Source organism: Carettochelys insculpta, chromosome 1, assembly GCF_033958435.1.
Source record: "Carettochelys insculpta isolate YL-2023 chromosome 1, ASM3395843v1, whole genome shotgun sequence".
NCBI classification, from domain to species: Eukaryota; Metazoa; Chordata; order Testudines; family Carettochelyidae; genus Carettochelys; species Carettochelys insculpta.
In genome coordinates this window covers 156,499,967-156,522,713 of record NC_134137.1, presented here as the reverse complement: position 1 = coordinate 156,522,713, position 22,747 = coordinate 156,499,967, and the positions used below count along the sequence as shown (strand labels likewise).

The 22,747-nt window shown below is 40.5% G+C and overlaps 1 protein-coding gene and 1 long non-coding RNA gene across 2 annotated transcripts; one reads left to right on the top strand and one right to left on the bottom strand.

Moving 5' to 3' along the window:
* Positions 1–680: 680 nt before the first annotated feature.
* EIF2S3 (eukaryotic translation initiation factor 2 subunit gamma) lies at positions 681–17,767 on the bottom strand. Its single transcript, XM_074994436.1, has 12 exons — positions 17,530–17,767; positions 14,930–14,993; positions 14,138–14,265; positions 13,880–14,001; positions 12,425–12,519; positions 10,610–10,768; positions 8,714–8,848; positions 6,852–6,946; positions 5,843–5,987; positions 5,042–5,211; positions 4,453–4,625; positions 681–2,346 (listed from the first exon to the last, which is right to left on the bottom strand). Exons 1-12 carry the CDS (start codon positions 17,596–17,598, stop codon positions 2,283–2,285), a joined length of 1,419 nt encoding a protein of 472 aa, XP_074850537.1. The 5' UTR covers positions 17,599–17,767; the 3' UTR covers positions 681–2,282.
* Positions 17,768–17,953: 186 nt separating this feature from the next.
* On the top strand, positions 17,954–21,495 carry LOC142013276 (uncharacterized). The gene is made up of 2 exons (XR_012645593.1): positions 17,954–18,024; positions 19,215–21,495. It is a non-coding gene; the product is annotated as an uncharacterized LOC142013276 (long non-coding RNA).
* Positions 21,496–22,747: the final 1,252 nt, after the last annotated feature.

Here is a 22,747-nt window from a genome sequence, read left to right as displayed (position 1 = left end):
TGGCTTGCATATGTATGGGGGGGAGGGGAAAAACTGCTATTTTGCTGTGGCATGGGGACTCCCCACCCTAACCTGGTGCAGAGCTGTGTCTTCCACCTCTGTTGCCAGCAATACGGTTTGGGTGTGCTGTTTTGGTGTTTAGACAAAGTAGGCTAGTCTCCCTGCCTTCAGTCTCCACTCCAGGGCACTGACCTATTCGTTTGCCCCCACACACAAGACGCTGTTCCCAGGCATCCATCTCTTACCAGGATGGAGGATGAAACTAGCAGTGAGACCAACCAACTGGGAACTCCACTGCCAAACCCAAAGCTCCTTTGCAAGTCTGGAGTTTCCCCACTCTGTAATTCCTCCCCCTACCATGGGGGTGCCCCACCCCTTCCAAAACAAGCTTACCTCCTCATATGCTTTTGATTAGAATACACTCCCCCACAACAGCAGCAGTCACGTAGGAGCAATATAGCAAAAGGGCATGGATATGTCACTATTAACAAGTGTTTACTGTATTATATAACACTAAACTTACATCTAGCATTATACGCTCTCAAAAGTGAAAATCACAACAAAGAAAAGCAGTAGCACCTAAAACGGATGAAGTGACAGAAGGAATATTTGGTGTCTCGCACAGAACAAACAACTTTAAACAATGTGTCTTCTTTCAAATCAGTCAAAATTCAAATGGCTAATTGAGAAAATAATTTTATACTTGACATTCAATTAACATTTATAACTATATCGGCATCAAGCTGATGTTTTCTAAACATCCATTTCTACAAGACTTCCTAGACATTTCCATGAATTTCAGATCGATCATACCAAATATTTATCCAATAAATCAGCCCAGGGGTCAGTGACCCCCAGCACAGGTGCCAAGAGTGGCATGCATGCTGATTTTCATCAGCACACAAGGCAGTTCAGCCCCACCCCTCCTCAACGATCCAGCTGGGAGCTTGATCAAAGCCATGCCGCCTGTGACCAGCCACAACCTAAAAAATAAAAGCTCTGCATCTTTTATTAGTGATGCTGTTGTAAACTAGTCTGTTAGTGACTTTAAAAAGTAGCACTGGTGCTCGGACAGTACGTAGAGGTCAAAAGGTCAAATTTTGGCAGTCTTCTTTGGAGAGATCCCAGAACTAGCCTATTCTAATTCAGAAATAAGTTAGAATAGTGGTTTTTAACCTTGCATGCATGGATCTCTAGAGTCCAAAGACTGTGTCTAAGATTTAACTAAGAAAACATAGTTTGAGACCCAGAAAAGCATTGGCATTACCTTAAAAGCCCAGAGTTCAGTGTCCTCTCTCACCCTGTGTCAAATCCCTTGCCAAGCATGTGCAATGTTTACAGTGGAATTCTGTTTAGTTTTCAATCTAAGACTTCTACGGTGGGCTCTGCACACTTCAGTCTGAATTTCCAAAGGGATCTGCATCTCCATTAAAAATATTTAGGGGCACAGATATGAAAAAAGATAGAAAAACCACTGAGTTTGGACATAAGCAGCTCATTTCTCCATAGAGGTAAGCAGTTAATTTCTCTACATATAGCTTTATCATGTCAAACAGTAGTGGTTTTACACAGGTTGTCTGATCCCTTCTAAGATTATGAAGCAAAATTAAAAACAGTACTTCCATTTGACATGAGTTTGGCGTTTTCCCCTTTGTGTGTTTCAATAGTAATTCCTCTTGAATTTGTGTCTTCCAGGACTAATAAGTCACAGACAGTGGCCTAATTGCAAAATACAGAAGGTACCATTCATGAAGCAGGAGTTGAAAACATTAAAAAAACATTTGCTGCATGAAGTTCAGAGACAAACAAAACTAGTACAGGGTAAAAACAGGGAATTGGTCTTCAAGGAGTTTATTTTCTTTGTAAATTCTGGTACTGGTTGAACAATCTTTGCAGTCTTTCACTATCAAAGAATAAGAATTAATGAAAAAATAAGAAGCAAATATTTTATTTCAAAACAGGCTTTGTGGTTTGTGTTTTACACTGTGGTGGCTTGAGTGATATTTAAGAGATCTTCTCAAACAAATTATCGCAAATTGGATATGGCATGAGACAATTAGTTTCTACTAAAATGTGGATAGTTAAAATCCACCTCTATGCCAATTATTTTTACCCTTTTATTGGGTATATGGACAAGTATTTTAGTAAGAGGGTAAGTTTCCAGTAAAATATCTGGGGCAATGAGAGTTATGCAACAAATTTCACCCCGAAAACGTACACTCCCCTCAAGTATACGGAAGTAGCCACTCCATCTCTCAAAACGAAGCTCTTGTTTTTACTTTTCAGTCATCATCAATTGTTGGCTTGATTGTCACTCCTCTTCTTATCTGACCCCAGCCAATCAAACTGCAAAATGAAAAACAAGTTGAAGTTACTTGTAACTGTGTTTAGAATATCCAAAATGCAGGCATGGTTGTATTGGGAATACTCACACAGGTTTCAGATGTACCTGAACTTCACCCTGTACTGCAAAATCTTAAACAAAGACTGACTGCTGGTAGCATAGGAGAATGGAGAGAATGGAGAGTAATGGAAAAAGCATAAGCAAACAGGACTTTCTCCTTAAGCTGTGGGACTATTTTTTAAAATATGTTGTTAAACGTAAACTAATTAAGATTTTACTTGTCCAAAATTGCCTAGTTAACTGTAAACAAAAACATTCTGACAATTTGCTTTCCAGCCTGCACAAAGCTTTGCATTACTTTTAAAGAGAAATGAGAACACCTTAAAAAAAGGAATATAATTAGTTCAATTGTTAAGGTCATTATGCTTCTCACTGGGGATGTAACCTGAACACCAGGCTGACCTTTTTTTTTTAAAATAACTTATCTGGGCAAGGCAAAAATCTTCCCTCTTCCACTTCCCCTCACACACCCACGGCTTTATTAAAAAAATCCACCAACCCTTTTCACTAGCTTAAGATGCAGCTTCAGAGACAGCTTTTAAAACACTGCAGTATCACTTAGCTAGCCAACAGGGAAGTATGGTAACAGACCTTTATTTGACTTCCCTCAGTGTGATGTCCACACAGTGACTATAGAGGAACAGGATTGCATAGGTTTCTAGGCTACCTTTAATCTCATCTCGGAGCACAGAATATAAATTTGAGCAGGGCAGTTGCTTAAAGAGAAGCCAAGTAATAAGCTTCAAGGAGCCAGCAGCCATACTGTTCCCCAACTTCAAGGATCCTGCTACAGGATGTTTTTGGGTGCCCCCACTATTCTTGTATCCTGTATGGGCTAATAAAATCAATACCTCCAGTCTCTCAGTGTCCAGAGAAAAAAGGTCCTTGGTAGTCAGCGTCCCTTCGATCCTTTGTTTTCACCAACACACACATTTTGCAAAGGGACACTAGCAATCACATTGAGCTGGAACTGCTGACCCCAAGCCCACAGGCAGAGAATTACTGCTTTAAGACAAACCTGGCCTTAAAGGCACTGTATCCTTGATTTTAATTTGGTCTTAGGCATCACTGAGTAAAGAGATCCTGCTATTAGCATTACTGTGGCGTGATTAAAACAAAAAGCAGTCAAGGAGCACTTTAAAGACTAGCAAAATATTTTATTAGGTGAGCTTTTGTGGGACAGACCCACTTCTTCAGACCATAGCCATCTGTTCTGGTATGGCTATGGTCTGAAGAAGTGGGTCTGTCCCATGAAAGCTCACCTAATAAAATATTTTGCTAGGCCATGTCTACACTAGCCAAAAACTTTGAAATGGCCATGCAAATGGCCATTCTGAAGTTTACTAATGAAGCGCTGAAATACATATTCAGCACTTCATTAGCATGCAGGTGGACGCAGCACTTGGAAATTGACGCAGCTCGCCGACGCACGGCTCATCCAGACAGGGCTCCTTTTCGAAAGGACCCTGGCTACTTCGAAGTCTCCTTATTCCCATCAGTTCATGGGAATAAGGGGACTTCGAAGTAGCCGGGGTCCTTTCGAAAAGGAGCCCCGTCGGGATGAGCAGCGTCAATTTCGAAGTGCTGCAGCCGCTTGCATGCTAATGAGGCGCTGAATATGTATTTCAGCGCTTTATTAGTCAACTTCAAAATGGACATTTGCATGGCCATTTCGAAGCTTTTTACTAGTGCAGATATAGCCCTACTCTTTAAAGTGCTCCTTGACTGCTTTTTGTGTTGATAGTATATAGACTAGCATGGCTCCTGCTCTGTTACTGTGGTATGATTGTGTTAAGTCACAACTCTTGGCATCATAAGGTTTATTGTGCAGTAATATTAAACAGGACAAAGACTATCAAGTATTGAATTTTTCATTATTCCCCTTCTAACATTTTTGAAAAATGTGGTGTTCCACAGGAAATAAAAGACTAGGTGCTTAGACAATTTATAGGAATAAAAATGAATTCTACAGTAGAGGCAGATAGTACTGATGTCAGTGCAACACAGTAACATCCATGGATAATTCTGTCTTTGTTTTGCCAACTTACCGCCAGTGTTTCTCGACTCTTCGACTAAGGGCAATTTTTTCTCCTACTTCTGTGCACACAGGGTTAGTTAGAACTATCTTGCCCAAATCAGCCTTCACTGCACTAACTCTTCCTCCCGTAGATAAGGATCCAATATTTACCATTAGAACTTCATTCTTGGATAGTTTTTGCACCTGAAGTAAGATGTAAAAAAACTTCTCAAAGTTTTACGTTAAATAGGCAAATATCTTACAAAGTTAATAGCATTTTGCTGCCAATACTTTAAATGAAGAGAAAACACAAAAGATTTCATATTTGACTGCTACATACAGGTGACCAAAGAAAAATTCTAAAACAGGTATGCCAAAGCCCAGAGACTTGTCACAGGGCTGGAGTATAAGTGCTGGCTTGCCCTGATGTGGGAGGAGCCTTGGTACACCAAATTGTGAGTGAGAGCCTAGTCAGTAAATGGATTCTGTTTGTTTGGCCTTCCCCCCACCTCCAGTTCTCACTGGTCTGTGGGCCTCAACTGATTTTTTCTGTGGTTCAGGGGCCTGACCAAACAATGGTTCCCTACCCATTATAAATGAACAGGTGCAAATATACTAACCTTTGCAGCCTTCTTGTCTCCCTCAGTACGCACGCCCAGGAGTCGCCTAAGCAAGAAATAGGAAATTTCCAGCTCTGTGAATATTTCAGGGAGTGCTCCAACTGCACCAAGAACCTGCCCCACCATTCGATCAGCCCGACACAAAGTTGGGTCAATTTTAGTGCCGACACCTATTAGAGAACAATATAACTTCTGAGGAATAAGTGAAAATTAAATACCATATTTACATACAACAAATACATTTAATGGAGACCTACAAATGAAATTAGCCATTATTCTTAGCACCATACTGAACACCTCCCTTATCCAGCTGGAGATGGGCACTAAGCACTGAATTGAACTATTTACTTGTGTAACTAACAGCTGTGATAAATCCTGGAACAGTGTATCATATGTTCTGTTCACTCCCTCTGGGGCATCTGGCATTGGCCACTGTTCAAGACAGGATACTGGGCTACATGAACCTTTGGTCTTACCCAGTATGGCTGTTCTTATGCTTGGAGCAGCACAGATAACATCAAAGCATATTAGGACACCATGTAACAGAGTAAATTTAGCTATTTATCTATTTGGCAGTGTTTTATAAAGCTTCATTAACTATATACATATTAAGAGGTACATAAGTGCTGCAGGAGTCATACATTAAATTTCATATAAACATACTTTTTCCTGCATTTTTACCCCTGCTCTTTGTAGGAAGTGTAGTGTTACCTGAAACCATTCAAGTTTTCAAAAATAGGCACAGGGAGAAAAATGTCTTCAGTAAAAAACAGAACAAAACAAAACAAACCACACTCTTACCAATTAGGCCTCCTGGAGCAGCGTACTGTAGATCATTGTGTTCTGCAAAAAGTGATACAATTTTGGAAAAGATTGGCTTGCACATGAGTTTTCCTTCACTGTCCTTGGAGACGATACCAGGTCTGACTTCAAGTTCCTGGCCTACCTAAGTGTAATGGAGAAAAGGTGGTCAGATATTTGTTTCAGCAGAGTACAAAGCTACATGCTGTGAAAGTGAAGTTATTTTTCTCAAGAGTCACATAAATAGTAACAGCACTGGGCTGTTGCATCACATAGTTATAGTGGTACTGGAAAAATTAATGTTATAAAGTTGATTAACTAGAATGATGATCACTCTTAGTTTTAAGCTAAACATTTAAATTCTAAGTCATCTTAATTTAAAATAGTTCTAAAAGTACTGCAATCCCAAAAGTCACTAGACTAACATATGAAAAACCATTCAGTTTAACAATGCAATTTCACTATCCAAGTAAAAAAAGTGGACGATCAAACTGAGTATGTGATGCATAAGCTTGATTTTTTTTTTAATATTCCAAGTTAATAATCAAGATGGAAAAGGCTTGAAAGCTTGTTCGGTTTGGGACACCATTATTGACTTTGGGAAAAACATCACTTGTGTCAATTTAAAAAAAAAATCATATTGTTATTAGCAAAAACCTAGATAACTGATAACAGATAGAAAAAAAAGTTGTTTTGTGAGGGATGCAAGGGGGTTGACCTTTTCAGTTTTGTTGCTTCTAATTTCTGTTTAGCTTTCAAATAGCAAGAAGGCAAAAAGAAAACATTTTAAAAACAGGATTGTGAAACCACAACCAAAGACAGTGGAAATCAGGAGCAAGGACTACCTGAAGCTACTTAATTTCTTTGAACGTACTAAACACCTCTGAGCTGCTTTGCACTGACTAGGACAAAACACCTACTATGCACATACTCATGAATATAGGTATGAAGGTGTTTGCAGGAAAGGATGGGGGCGGGTAAAGGGAGAGAAAAGAGTAGCAGCTATTACCTTTAATACACCTTTTAGAATGCTACCGCCAGCTACACCACCCTTAAGGTCATCTACTTCACATCCAGGCTTGTTGACATCAAAAGATCTGATTACTAAAAGGAACATAAACCCCATCGTAAAGTCACATATAAGTTTGATTAGTGACACTTGACATTATGTTTACAATTCTTGTCTTAAAAAAAAAAAAAAAGACACTACTTGCATCATGCAACGCAAATATTACCCTGTATTCATCAGGCTATGCAAATCTGTTGCCTGCAATTTTTTTCATTACTTTTAAATACTACATGAACTAGGGGTCTAGTTAAACTGGTTAAACCCAAACATATTCTAGCAAGGAATACCCTACTTTTTAAATACAATTTTAATTAATTTAGTTGTCAGTAAATACATTTGTCACAAAATAATTAGTATTTAAAAATTATTCCCAGAGCCATACAAATATTAGTTTTATCAGTGCACAAAGGAAGAAATAATGCCACATCCAACTTTATTTGCATGCTTTTAAGAAAGTATTACAAAACAAGTAAAGTAAAATATTCTATAAGAACTATTCTACAATTCAGTTTTCAAAAGCTAAAGTGCAGCATTTAAACTCCTTCATGCTTAAGATTTAGGTAAAGGTAGTGAAGGCAATGTATACTTTAAAATTCAAAACCTAAACATGGTTCCATTGAAATGGGAGTATTGCCAATGACTGCAATAGGAAAAGCTGTTCCCAAATTATTTCTACTGCAGACTTGCCTGTTTTAATCCAGTTCTCTTTTTACAACTGAATTATTACTGATGCTTTTAAAAATACTGACCACTTAAGAGAATACAGGAGGAAATACTAGCACTTGTAAGAGAAAATGACTTTTCCTTCTACCCCAATTCCTAACAGACCCACTTTTCTACAGTCTATATTCATATATACTCTAGATTTCAGTGTTTTATGTAAAACACGCCTAAAGCAGACAAACTGAGTAACAGGAAGAGGTTCTAAAATTGAACAAAACCCAACAGTTAACATTCATGCCCAAGTGACATAATATTGTGAATACTAGAAAACTGACTGGAAAAAAACAGGTGTCGGCATATCCCACTCCTTGGCTGTGTCTACATATCTGGTGTCTCATTTGGATATTCTTCTTTCAAAAGACGAAAAGCAGCATAGACACAGCTCTTTGGAAAGTAAACAAGGTTCTTTTGAAGATGGGCTTTACTTTCGAAAGAGCTACATCTATACTACTTTTTTTCTTTTGAAAGAATATGCAAATGAGGTACCAGATACGTAAATATGCACACCATTTGCATTTGCAATTTCCCTCATTTGCATCCCTCTTTCAAAAGAGGAATGCAAGTGTCGACACAGCCCTTGTGTCTTCAAGCTACATCAATTTACTGTCAAGAGTTTAAACTGCAATAGAGTACAGCTCAATTTTCAGACAATACAAGGTTGTCAGTACTTTACAGAATAATCTAATGTATAAAGAGGAAAACTGATTTAGAAATCATCCTGTTTCTTTCCCTAGATCTGAAGAAGAATGCGGCGTAGCTTGAAAGCAAATACCTTCCATGAACAGAAGCTGATCCAATAAAAGACATTATCTCATCTGCCTTGCTTCTAAAATACTAATTTTCACTGCTGTTTTCACCTTATACCCCACATTTAAAATACCCAAATCAAAGCACTTCATGTATATAATTACATTGTGTATATACACAAAACACTCACATTTAAGATTTCAGGAAACGGAGACCTTGAAATTGTGTGTATACTAAATGCTCTTCAAACCCTCTTTAGAGCATTCCCATAATATCAGAATTGTCCTGAAAGAGTGGTTAAACACATAGGTAACTTTCAAACATTTACATACCAATAAGTCTTGGTTCTGATGTGAAGTCTCGCAATGGGACTGGAATTTTCTTTACTATATACTCACAAACCACCTCAATGTTGTATTTCAGCTGTGCTGAAATTGGAATAATAGGAGCTCCTTCCGCAACTGTACCTACAAAAATGAAGTAATTTTACATCAGACTTTAAGGTGGTCTATACCCAAGTGTATTAGTATTCATGCCATATTAAAACTACAAATGAAGTCTCAGGAATTATTTCTATGTATTACACCAAAACATAACTCCATAAAAATATAACGATAAGAGAATCAGGTCACATTTTTTGCTCAAATACTCCCCAAGAAAGTACAATATGGAATATACATTGCTTATGGGCAGTTCTGTGTGTTTGAAGTGGGAGGTATATATAGTTTATTCTCCAAGTCAGCTCTGGGGTCAGTGTTTTACTCCACTTCACATTTTCTTATCAGAAAAGGCACAACATAAGTTTCAATCCCTTAATCTGAGACAAACAGCATATCTACTGTAGAGGAGGAATGAAGGTGTGGATGTATGTACTGATAGGAGAGAGTTATCACCAAGAGGTAAAAAAACAGATCCTTCATAAAAACAGATTCAGACTCACATCATCTGAGATTTTTAAACACGTGTAAAGTTATGCCTCTTACACAAGCCAATAATTTTGATGTATGCAAAGGTTATACAACACATCTGTTCAGACCTGCCAACCATATCCATTTTCTGATGTTGTTAGCCTGCCTCCACAGCTCAGCTTTGCACATACCCCTGGTTGACCCAGGGACAGAGGCTTGGGGGAGATGGGAATCAATCAGCAGGGTGCTGGGTAAGCAGAGGGGTAAGTTGGTTTGCAGGGGTGTGTGGAATTTGGGTCCAAGGTTCATGAGGTGAAAGCCCAGTATTTCTGAACCAAGGTTTCTACAACAGAAAGGTTGCCCTTGAGCTGCTGCCTTGGCCCCCAAAGCACCCCAGCAATAGCATGATATGAAAACCCAGGGTGTTGGAAGGAAGCCTGAGAATAAGGTGGGTTTATAAAGAGTGAAGAAGAGAGAGACTCTGAAATCCATTAGAGACTTAGTTATTGTGGCTGTTTCTATGTGGAAGATGCTCAGATACTACAGTTATGGGTAGCAGTACAAATTCCCAAAACACGCAGTTTGAGTTCATTGGGTCTGGAGAAGGAAAGTAGCCCAACTCTGACAAGTAATTCAGTGCTAATGGACTGTGCATAAAGGTAGACCCAAGGAAATGTGTGGGAAAGAATATATGGGGAAGTAGTAAGGACTGGCTAGAATTCAAGGCGCCCAATGGTTTATAAAGGGAGAGAGGAGACAGGCATCCATCAACAGTGGAAAAGAAGTAGTGAGAAGGGGAACAGATAAATAAGAGCTCACAGGGAATTTTTCACTAAACAATTGGTTAGAGTTCCTACCTGGGATGGCAAGACCAAGGGTCAAGTCCCTATTCTTCCTGATCCTGTTGGAGCTGTTTCATTCATATAATTAAATATACATATTGAGAAAGACAAACTAACTCTCTAGCATAGGGTTTAGGACATTCCTCTGGGATGTGCAAGAGTCGGGTACAAGTCAAGCCATTCTACACCCAATTTGTGTGCATCTGAGCATAATCTGTAAAATCCACTAATTGTAGCAGTGTGGAAATAGAATGTAATGCCACTAAAGTTCAAAGAAAAATTGTTTTGAAATAGCTAGAAATTATTACACACAATATTATTTTTAAAGCCTACAAAAGCCTGACCCATCTGATAATTGTTTGAATGGACATCAGGTGGTCTTGACCAAACAGACTGACATGAAACATGTTAACTCCCAGCATTCAAGAATTACACAAGATTGCTAGCAACGACTCCATTTCTGTTTCTGAAAACTTACCTTGTACAAATGCAAGGATCTGTTCATACTGTTCTTTAGCCTGGCTCTCCTTTACCAAGTCAATCTTATTCTGTAGAATCAGAATGTGTTTCAATTTCATGATTTCTATAGCAGCTAGATGTTCAGAGGTCTGGGGCTGAGGGCACGACTCGTTGCCAGCTGGAAGGGGAGGGGAAAATGATCATTAATAAAGATACAAAAAACCTCCAACTGTGAGGACGTCCACCACCCCATCGTGTGCTTGAATAAATTCTCGCTTAAAGGTGTTCAAGCAGTAATTTTTAAGTTACTGATGGGTTTAGTGCATTTTCTTCGTTACAGAAACAAAAATACCAAATGTCCGAAACTTTAATGATAAACCAACAATTCAGAAAGTACACACCTTATTAAGGTTATCAATATGGTTTGGGTTCTACTTCCGAGGAAGTCAGCTTTCCCCTAGTGTGCTATTACAATATTTGAACTTACCAGAGGTTTGATCTATTACATGGGGAGAAAGAATTAGCAGAGGACCCTGACAACTAGAAAATACTTTTTCCATCCCTTTGGTTTGAAAATACTAGAGTCCATTAGCTTTCAGGGACATGTCAATCCTCATCCATTCATGCTTTTGTCAGATGAGGTGATCTGGAACCATGTTTAAATTTGTATCCCAACTTCACATTTGAATTCTATGTAGTTTGACACTAGGCAGTTTTATCTGGCAGATTGTCTCTGTGTGCATACACAGACGGTGTGCATAAGCACGTGCTATTTAAAAAATTAGTACAGTAGAGGCCTGTTTATCCAACCATCCAATATTCAGCTGTCTAACCAAACAACTAGTGCACACAAGTCCAGTCTTTTGTGTGGCTGGTCTACGATGTACACTTCCCCATTCTCCAGATTATCTGAATTCTTGATTAGCCAGTCCGCACCGAGTCTCAATTAGATTAAATAAACAGGGTTCTGCTGTTTCTATGTCTGCCACTCACTTGCTGTATGACCATGGGAAAGTCATTTAACCTCTATGCAACTCGGTTAGCATCTATGTAAAGACAGACAATGGTCATCCTTTTTTATGAAATGCCTTGGTGATCTACAGATAAAAGAGACTAATTATTAAATATCTTATTTCCATCTCAAAATACTACGAATCTGAGTGTACTCTTGTTTTGTTTCCAAAGTAATTTATTTCTGGTCTGACCACATAATTTATAGCTGAATTTGGTGTCCCATTATTATATTATTCTGTGCTTTTATATAAAAAAGTTTAATTTATTTCACACCTTTTACACACCTGCTCACAAGTCAGATTAGGGCAAGTTCTCCCTACTTCAGTCTATCATCTGATGAACTAGCCCAGACAGAGTCCTCTGAGTCTGTCCACACCACAATGGCTTTGCCATTGCTTCCCACCTCACCTCACCCTACCCTCTATCCTCTTGGGCATCAATGTTAAATATTTATATTAATAGCAAGACCAGTAAAAACAGCACAGAGAACTGCAAGCCTGCTCAAATAAGCCTAAGCACCTATCTTTATTGCACAGGTAAGAAGAGTCCCAACATTTCATCTACCCACACTCCCCTGCCACCATCAAATAGTCAAATATCACTTCAACTAGTAGACTAGTCAGAATGCTCTAATTCTGCTACACAATTACAAATGTATCTATTCATATAGCATGATAGTTCCTTTTTAGCATCATCTCTCTTTACACAAGACTCAATGGCAGTCACAATTTTTTAACTTGCTATTATTTTAATGTTTACATTAAGTTATTTATAATATAATAATACAACATGAGGCTCATTTCCATTCCCCAAACCTTACCTATCAAAAGTAGTGCTGCATCCATGACTGCTGCACCGTTCAGCATAGTTGCCATCAAGATATCGTGACCCGGACAATCAACAAAAGAGACGTGTCTGTTGCATAAGGGAGGTAAACAAAAAACAAAAGCCAGTTACTGCCAATTTCACTGGTTTGCATAAAGTGACCAGTGGGCACACTGTTCAAGTATGCACAACAACTGTGCATGAGTCTGGTCTCTCTTGACATATCATTAAGATGTTTTTGAACTATGTTCATGTGAACATACTGCTAAATGAATGAACTACTTGTAGAAATTCTACAATTGAAAGAAGTGGTGCCAACACATGCGTTTTATGAGATGCAATAGTTCTGTCTTTCAGAAACTTACGAATTAATTGTGCATAGTTTAAGTGTTCCAGACCAAGATGACCCATGTTGGACACAACACATTCCCCTTTTCTCTCATCTCTTGTAAGGTCAGGTCTACACTAGGAGATAAAATTGATTTAAGATACGCAAATTCAGCTATGACAATCATGTAGCTGGAGTCGATGTATCTTAAATCAATTTTTGCCACTGTCCCCACAGCAGGAGGTCAACAAGAGAAACACTCCCATCCATTTCCCAGGTCAATGGTGGTGCTGTGATCACTCAATAGAGTGCAGCTTCACTAGGCATGCTAAATCAAATCCTGGAAGATCAACCACCAGCACATCAATCTTCCCAGAAGCACAGACCTCGCCTAAGAGCTGTCTCTCTCCACTTCCCTTCTTGCAAATCTAATCTGGAACCCTCTCATCCAGCAACATTCATAATCTGGCATGATTTTAGTTACCTGGATGACCACGTACCATGGGTGTGGCCAAGTTTCCCAAGGCCCCATAAAATTTGTTTACAGCCACCGGTCTTGGCTCTCTGGCTCTGGTGGGAGCCTCAGCCCTGCTCTCCGGCAGGGGCCTCAGCCCCACAGTCTCCAGACCACCCCTGTACTCCCATGCTGCATAAGGGAAGGGAGGCTGGGCCAGAGTTCCCCCCCACTGCGTGCCACTCTACATCAGTTCACTTAGCAAATGTAGCACATGTGCCAGGGGTTACCAACTCCTGTGCTAGACAATACTGATCTCCCATGATTCAGCACCAGTAAAGTCCCAAGGGCGCCAGACTAGAGATGTTCAACCTGTACAGCAACGGGTATATTCAAGATGCCAGCAATGAAATTGGCTAAGCAAACTCCAACTTAATAAAGAATGAGTAAGCTGAGACAAAAACCTGATACCTTTCAACTGTACCGGCTCCTCAGAATTAAGAGTAAAAAACTATGATTTAAAATAAGTTAAAGGATTGAATTTATAAACAGGATTATGGAGAAACCAGTACCATTTTTAAACAACTGCTTTTTAGAACAAAAGTGTACTTTAGCCATATTGAGGACAAAGCAAAAGCAAGTGAAATCACTCAATTCTGATCAGTCACCTGACTAGTTTAAAATTCCCTTTGGTCCCAGGAATATCTGTAGGGAACTCATCTGGTGTACTACTTCCACAGGACCGGTAACACTCTGGTCGGGAGCAACTGGGGTCATCAAGTTTGTAAATCTGTAAAGATTTTTTTTTAAAAAAGTGAAGAACAGGTTTAACCTAGCAGTAGTCATGCAAATACTGTCACGTAGAGAAGCAAAAAGTTAATGAAAAAGACAAACTAGGTATATTTAGATTCACAATAATGACTAACCTTAGCATTGGCATAACCCAGCTTGATAGTGATATTTCTTTCCAATTCATTTTTGAATCTAACAGTGTGAACTCCAGAAATAGCTTTTACTACCGTTGACTTTCCATGGGCCACATGACCAATTGTGCCTACATTATAAAAGCAAATATTAATCAGCACAGCTTGTGCAATGTTCTTTCACAAGTAAAACAGTTAAAATGAGTTATTAAACTTTCTACATCAAGGACCTAGTTTGCACAGTACACCTGTAAGCCCTTGGAGCCAGAGCTTCCATTGTAAGCATGTACAAATATTTTAACTAGCTTCTGAGAACTCAATACAGTAACCTACTGATTTTGAAATGAGTGAATTCTGTGCAGACAGATCCTTGCAGTCACATGGAGCTCATGTCAGGATTAGGGCTTTACTCAGGCAAAGCATATTTCAACTGAGAAGACTCCTGCCAACACCTCCAAAGTATCCTTTCCCTTTAACTAAAAATATTTCATCCCCAAGATCTATACTGCCTTAGTCATCTTGTACTGTAGTGACTTTTTTTCACTGTAAAAGCTTGACAGGTTTCCTTTGGTGGATTGTTAACACTAAAATTTAAAAAAAAAAAAAAGAAAAACCACGATTAGGTTAGACCCAATTTTTTTAATAAAAGCTTTTAATACAAGTTTTTATTAATTTTTTGTTTTATTAAATACCCTTTTTTTTGGATTTTACCAGTAGAATTCTTAATTAAGACTTTTCAGCACTATGCCCAACAATTACGTGTTACAAAAGCATTTATGATTTTGTTTTTCTTACCTATATTAATTGTAGCTTGTCGGCTGATGACTTCTGGCGAGAGAGGAGTCAACTTGGAAACATTCTACATAGAACAGATTTCATAGTTTATTTGCAATATAGCTAAATGTTTATAGATCTCCCCAAAGGCAGATATAACATTCACCTAGTAATTAATTCTGTTAACAAAACTATTAATAATAGTGCTAAATGTTCATATTAGGGAAACACCCATTTTAAAGATTGGAAGGAAGACAGAACTCCAAAAAAGGGATACATAGTATAGGCACCCCAGCATATGTGAGTTAAAGAGAACAAAAAGTCTGCAAAACTTTTAAGCTGCAAGTAACACAAATGTAAATGTAGTATGGAGGGACGGGGGTGGGGGAAAACAGCTACTTAAAAACCAAACTGCTTCTTCACATCTGAAGTCTGTCATCCTAAAATCTCCTGCCCTATAACAAAGCATTTTATCTTATATGGTTTTTATACAGTCCAAACAGCATTTTTAATAGTGAAGTATCTGTGAATTATACCAGGCAAGTGCTGACATCCATGCATGTGTGCTCTTATTTTATTATTAAAACTGTTTATAACTGATGAGATCCTGACCTTATACTGAGTTCATGTGGGTGAACCCTTGGACCTTCAGGTGCATTGCTGTAACCATACAGAACCTCAATGAAGTCAAGAGAGCTTTGTATAAGCAAGTTTCAGTGCAGGACTGAAACTCAGTGGGATGAAATATACATATAGGAAAACACTGATGGGGATTGTACACTGTGGACACTAATGATGTTTATATAGTATAATTAGTTCTGTGTAGAGTATGAAAGTAAGTTTACACTTAATATTAACAGCACAGAAATCTGAGCCGATGCATGACATTTTAAAGGAAGTTACCCATGTGGTAAGTTCTCTTCACCGTAAAACAGATTTTGTCCATTTAATGAGCTTGTTCCAAGAAACACTTACTCACATGCTTACTAAACATGACATGACATTTAAATCCATAAGTGTATGAAATGGCCTGCAGATGGCACTGTGTAGGAAGATGACAAGTTGAAAAGAAAAATTTTGTTCTCACTGGGAATATTCACAGCATACAAAGTTAGGCATGTGTGTAAGTTTTGCAGACATTGGAGCCTAGAAATGCACTTAAAGCAACTTTTTACAAATTGAGTACACGTATGAAACCCAAATTTAGGAAAAGACTGGAAGTGTCAGGAAATTTTCCAGTCTGACCTCCCAGTTACACCTATCATCCCTCTTCAGTCCACAGGATCAGTAACAGTGGGGACTGGGGAAAATTTAGGACTGTCATGAACAATCTTCACTACACTAGCATTTATTATTTATTGAGCACCAACATATTTGGGGTTGTACATTATACAAAAGAGTCCTTGCCCCAAAGAGCTTATGGCCTTTTTAACACTACAAGGTGATCCTCTTTAGTTCCGACAGCAACGAAGCGTCCTCCAGCAACATCCATGAACCAGCATGATTTTAGCTAGCTGAATGTTCATGTACCACAGGTGTGGTCAAGTTTCCTGTGGTCCTATAAAGTTTGTTTCTAGCCACCAGTCCCGACTCTCAGTGATCTGTTACTTAGCTCTAATTTACTCCCTAACTGTCTTCTAAGAGCCCAGTAAGCCCTGGAAGTACTGATAGACAATGTTGACCTCCTGTGGTCTAGCAAATGCTCTGGTACAGCACTGGCCAGGTCCAAAGGGTGCCGGACTAGAGCGATTCAACCTGTATCACAAAAGTAACACTAGCTGAAAAGATAAACAGGGAAAAGGCCAATTAAAGCTTAAGTAAGTAACAACTGAAAGGTCTTCTGATATATCCACTATAACCCATATCACAGATTTTCACTTTGAAAGTAGACTACAAGTGATCATTTTGGTAGTCTCAGCAGTCTATCAAAACACTAAATAGGCACAGTGGTCTAAACAAAGCCTAAAAAGACAATTCCCACAGAAAAGGCATTCCCTCTAGTTCACTGTGGTAAAGTAAATATTTTATTGTCATCCAATATTACATTTTCTCTAAGAAAGAGACTTCGATTTCCACTACTGTGCAGCCAGCACTGACACTGACAATGCTAACACAACACAAAACACAACCTCAGCAACATACAACTTTCCACATCACCCATGAGCTCTGTCACGCCTATGACACCTGGCTGAGGCCTAACAGTAGGCACCAAGTTTCTAACATTCACCACCGCAAATTTCTGCGAAGTACCGGGGGGACACGCTGCTCCCCAATACTTCTGCCAAACCTCCCCCTCCAATCATCACCAGCGACAGTCGCACTGGCCGCCGCCGCCGCCGCCACCGTCTCACAGGACACCCCACGCCGCCACCGCCGCCCCACAGGCCACGGAGCGCCACGAGGCGCGTCCCCACGTCCCACAGGGCGGCACGGACGGGGACACAAATCCCACCCCCACGCCCGCCTCTCGACGCGACCCCGGGTCCCCGCCCCGCAGCCGGCGGCTCGGCACCAGCATGGGGAGCGGCTCCTAACACAGCCCCAGACCTGCCCAACGGAGGCTACACCGCCGGGGCGCGCGCTGGGCTCCCCCGCCTCGCAGCCCCGGGCCCGGCTCTCACCAGGGTGGCTAGGTCCTGCCGGGAGAGGTGCGACTGCCCCAGAGTCACTCCCGCCTCGTCCCCCGCCATCTTGCCCAAGAGGAACTGAGAAGCCGGCGCGGCCGCCTGAGGCCGGCGCTGTATGGGCTGGAGGCGCCGCGCGCTCCGAGGCCGGCGCCGCGGCTTACAAGGGAAGCCCCCGGTCCTAGTCTCGCCCCGTTCTGTCAGTCGCCGCTCCGAGACGGGCCCTCAGGCGGAGCGACAGCGACGCAGGCGGCCGGCGGGACAGCCCCGAGAAGGCCCCCGAAGCCGGGTGATGCAACCGGCGTGGGGAGAGAACAGCCCCACGTGCGCGTGTCGCAAGAAGCGGTAGGTTCGGCGCGTGCGCCGGGCGCGGGCTAAGTGCGCAGGCGTATCCCGCTCAAGTTTGTCAGCTGGGTGGAGGGGGGAAGCCCATTGACGTCTGAGTGGCGCCTTTGAACGTCTGAAAGCCGGGACAGGCTTAGGGCCGTCGCGGTAAGGGGCTGCCGGCGGACCTAGTGATTAAAGTCATGATCAGGGATCTCCTCTCTCTCCAAGAACATAAGACTAACTGAAAATCTGAAGGTTAAAATAACAATTATGGGTCATATTTGCCTTCTGTTTTTTTGAGACTCTTTTGAATTCATGTTTTGGGTTTTGTTTTGTTTTTTTGCCTTTTTTACGTGACCTGGTGGGATGTCAGGCAACTGACTAGACACTCAGGCCTGGTCTACTCTAGAAAATTGGTTTCGTTCAATTACTTATGATAAGAGTGTGAAAAAACGTACACACCTTCAAGTTTAAGCTGATCCCCAAGTCCCTGTGTAGATAGTGCTTGTCTGATGGAAGGATTCATATGTTGACTTAGCTACTGTTCCAGTGTATTGTGGATTACCTGTGCCAGGAGGAGGGCCTCTCTAGTTGGCATAGGTAGATGGATACTTGAACTCTACAGTGGTGCAGCTGTATGCTGCAATTTTTAACGTATAAACAAGTTTGGTTTGGTTTTTTGTTTGTTTTCTTAATACTAAGATTCTCACATCATCACTTGACTTATCCAGAAGAAACATTAAGTATTGTTATTTGCAGTATTGAGGCAGCTGTGTTGATCTCACGATATTAGAGTTCCTGTCCCAGACAAGGAGAGCTTTGTATAAGGTCAAAAGCTCATCTCATTAACCAACAGAAGTTGGTGCAATAAAATATGCTACCTTGCCCACCTTGTCTTAAAGGGTAAAACATTTGCTGTAAAGTTATGATTATTAGTAATAATGAGAGCATTTTTCACAGTGAACACATTTATATGAAGTAGCACCTAGAAACTTCGGAACAGGACCACATATTGGGCTAGGTGCTGTATAAATGGAACATAGATTTCCCACTCTCAAATAATTTGCCATCGACATATATAATGTAGGGCTTTTTAAACAGCAGTTGCAATGAAATGTGTCATATTTGTATTAAGGCTCACATACAATGCAGTAAAGGGATTGCATTTGACAGGAAATACTCATTTTATTGTACAGTTTTATTGTTATTATAAAGTTTTATTAAGGTGTATGTTTTTATAGCTTGATTCTATACACAGTGCTACAATACATTATGAAACTGATGCTTGCTAGATAAGCATTGTTAAACATTCCAGTTACAAAAACTATTATTTCAAATGTGCTTGCCTTTTTTAGTTAATTCCTTGCTGTTTCCTGTGGATGGGCCAGCTCTGCAGGTCTGATTGCAAGATTGAAGCCAAAGCACGCAATCCTTACATTTAGGATTCTTCCCTTTCTCTTGTGAAATGGTTTTCTTTCTTGATTCAAATCTACTCCCAAAACACCGTTTTTCCCCTCAAACCTTATTTTGTTAACCCACCACAGTAAGCAGTACAGAATGGAAAATTAAAACCTTATTCGCTGCCTTCAAATTAGTATTGTATACCTGTGTTATTTCATGTATTATTTATATGTACTGCTTAATTTGATCCAGATGCTAATCTTGCCCTCCTTATTAAGAAAAACTAGGGACATATGAACATTTTCTGTGCAAGGCCATAAGAGATTTAAATTTGAGGTGGGCATGTGTTCACACTACAAGACTACATATAATTTAGTTACCCTGGCAATGAAAAGTTTGATTCTGCATGTGCTCTGTATCACCAATTTTTCACGCCCACCTTTGTAACCTGAAGTCAGTGGGACTACTCACATACATAAGATTGGGGTCCATATGTGTAACTTAATGAAGTCGATGGAGATGATATGGATATGTTGAAAATACATCTGTTGCATATGATGAACCAGGTCTTTGCCCATGAAAGCTTATGCTCCAAAATATCTGTTAGTCTGTAAGGTGCCACAGGACTTCTTGTTGTTCTCGAAGATACAGACTAACATGGCTACCTCTCTGATACTTGAAAATACAGTTAGCCTCCACCACCACATAACAATTTTAGGGGCTATCACAAAATTAGTATGCTGCATCTACATTAGCAAGTTCTTTGGAAAGATTTTTCAAAAGAAGGGAGCTCTTTTGAAACAGCCCATGGAGCATCTACACACAAAAAGCATTCTTTCAAAAGTAAATTAACATCACTCTTCCTTTCCTGTTTCAGGAACAGCGCCCCCTTTTGAAAGCTTCTTACAAAAGAAAACTTGTGTAGAGACACCAGAGAGCCATTCTTTTGAAAGAGCTGTCTTCATTGTCGATCCTTGGCCCATTCTTTCAACAGAATGGGGGGCTGTGTGGACACTCTCTTTCAAAAGATCAGATCACTCTTTTGATTTGCTTTTTTGTGTGTAGATGCACTCTTTTGAAAGAAGTTCTTTCAGAAGAGATCTTCTGGAAGGACTGCTTTTGAAAGATCGCTGTAGTGTAGATGTAGCCGTGGTGTGTCTTACCTGCCCTTGCCATATTTTAATCTTGCCCTTTAATATTCCTTTCCCAAAATAAGTTGGAAAAATTAATTTTATGCATAAAATGTGCTATTGATAATCATTTTTTAAAGAAAACTAATGAAAACATAGCAAAGAACATCAAGAGTTGTGATGCTATTGCTAATAAAATGTATATAAGCTTGCAATACATGTGGATAATTTTGTACATATAATGGAAATTATTTCATCTCTAACGTTCTGTCAATCTATATGGTTCAAATGCAACTTTCTTTAAATGACCTAACTGCTGAGAGAATGACAGAAATGTAACTGAGGTTCATAAAGTGTAGTGGGAATATGATGCAACATTTGATTACAGTTGCCTTACCAATGTGTATTTCTATGCATGTGTAATCACTGTTTTGCAATATTACAAATGGTGTTGAATTCAATCTTAAATTGATAAAATTACCTCTTACATGATTTAACTGCATAGTTGATACAATGATGCAAACAGTGTATGAAAACAATCACATACTGGATTTTGTCTGAATAAAGATTAATCTCTATCAATGTATGTATCAAACTTTCAAATGGAAATATATACTGGTTGTGATGGGGTTCAGGGGTCCCCCTGCACTGCACCCCGTCTGCTGGCAGGAGAGACTCTCACTCAGCAGGTACAACAGCAGGTTTATTAGGCAACAGATGTCCAGTTTCTCACAGAAGCAACAGCATAGCAGCCAGAGACAGTCCTTCCAACCTGTCATGGGGAGACGACCTCGAGGGATGCCCCTCTGGGGTGTAGCTTCCCCCTCCTCAGGCTGGCTGCCTTCCAGCTCTCCCTTTTCCTAGCCTCTAACTGCCGCCCCCGATTCAAAAACCCAGCTCAGCTCCTCCCTCCTCTTTGTTCAGGCAGAGGTGTCACCTGCCAGTTGTAGCCCCAAGGTCATCCTTAGCCACTGGGAGCTGCTGCTTGCCTCAGACATCCAGCCTGACTCACACATGCACTCCCCCCACTCCATTACACTGGTTATCATACATTAAATGTAAATGTATTGAACATATCACAATAGTAATAAAACTAATAAATATTTTGCTTTGTTATTGTTGATTCGTTGTATTGTGTGAGGTTGACAATATGAAGAAAAATATGTAAAAATGTTATGAGACTATGCATTTTCATTGAAGCCAGTTAAAGGTCATCACCAGAAACAGACAACACTAGTTTAGAATGAATTGGTTTTGTTCCAATCCTATGAGCACTTTACGTCTGTAATTTCCCTCATGTGAACAATGCCACATAAATTTACGGAATACTCACTTTATCAAAGTTATACATGAGCTCAAGTAAATGTGGATCAGCACATGTATTGTGTGAAACAGGAAATAGGAGAAATGGTAGTTTCTGTCTGTTTGACACTGAGACCAGGGCATGAGTCATCATGCATCACTGAATGATAGAGTGAATGGAGTAAGGGTCAGTAGCAGCTTTCCTGTGCAAAATAGAAACTGGGGCAAGTACAGCAGTAGCAGATTCTGAGGCAGTGAATGGGATGCGATGAGAGGGAAAAACTGTGTATGTAGCAGTAAATAGGATGCCAGTAGGAAGTATAGCACCTAATGGGGCAAATTGTGAGGCAATGATTGGGGCGGTGGGGCAAGAGGAGGTTCTTAGAGTGACCCAAGGAAAAGGTTGTGGCAAAAAGAGGTGCAGTTTGAGGCAAAGAAGGGGTTGAGTAGCGGTAAAAAGTGCAATACAAGGCATGGAGTGGCAGTGCAGTGCAGTGCAAGCCAGGAAAAGGGTTATGGTAGTGCAGTGAAGGTAGGGAACTGCTAAGGATGGCAGTAGAGAGGCAGAGAGATAGCCCTGTTAGTCTGTATTCTATCAAAACAAAACAGCAGTCATGTAGCACTTTAAAGACTAACAACATAATGTATTAGGTGATGAGCTTTCGTGGGACAGACCCACTTCAGATCACGTAGGGAGGCAGTGGGTGAGGCAATGAATGGGGTGGGGGAGGTCAGAGATGCAGTGTGGGAGACAATGAAAGAAGCGTCAGTAGCAGTACAGCGGGAGGAGGAGAAGGGGTGGGAGTGACAATGGTTGTGTAGAAAGGCAAGGAAGAGGTGGAGGAGGTATGGCAGATGCAGTGATGGGGCCGGGGATCCGTACGAGGTACACTATGGGAGTGATAGCAGCAGTGCAGCCAGAGGCAAAGGAAGGGAGGCGGTGGCAGTGGTAGCGGTAGCGAGACCGTGACAGGGCAGGGTGCAGAGAGAGGCAGAGAGCGGGGTGCGGGGCCAGGAGCAGTGTGGTAAGAGGCAGAGAGGGCGGGGCAGAGCAG

Bases quoted from the DNA above. Each gene is read 5' to 3' on its own strand.
- EIF2S3 (XM_074994436.1), bottom strand. From the start codon at position 17,598: ATGGCGGGGGACGAGGCGGGAGTGACTCTGGGGCAGTCGCACCTCTCC. The intron at 10,769-12,424 runs GTAAGGTTTGGG...CTCCCCTTCCAG, and splicing joins TGCAGCACTACTTTTGATAG to CTGGCAACGAGTCGTGCCCT. The intron at 5,988-6,851 runs GTAATAGCTGCT...CATTACACTTAG, and splicing joins TTCTAAAAGGTGTATTAAAG to GTAGGCCAGGAACTTGAAGT.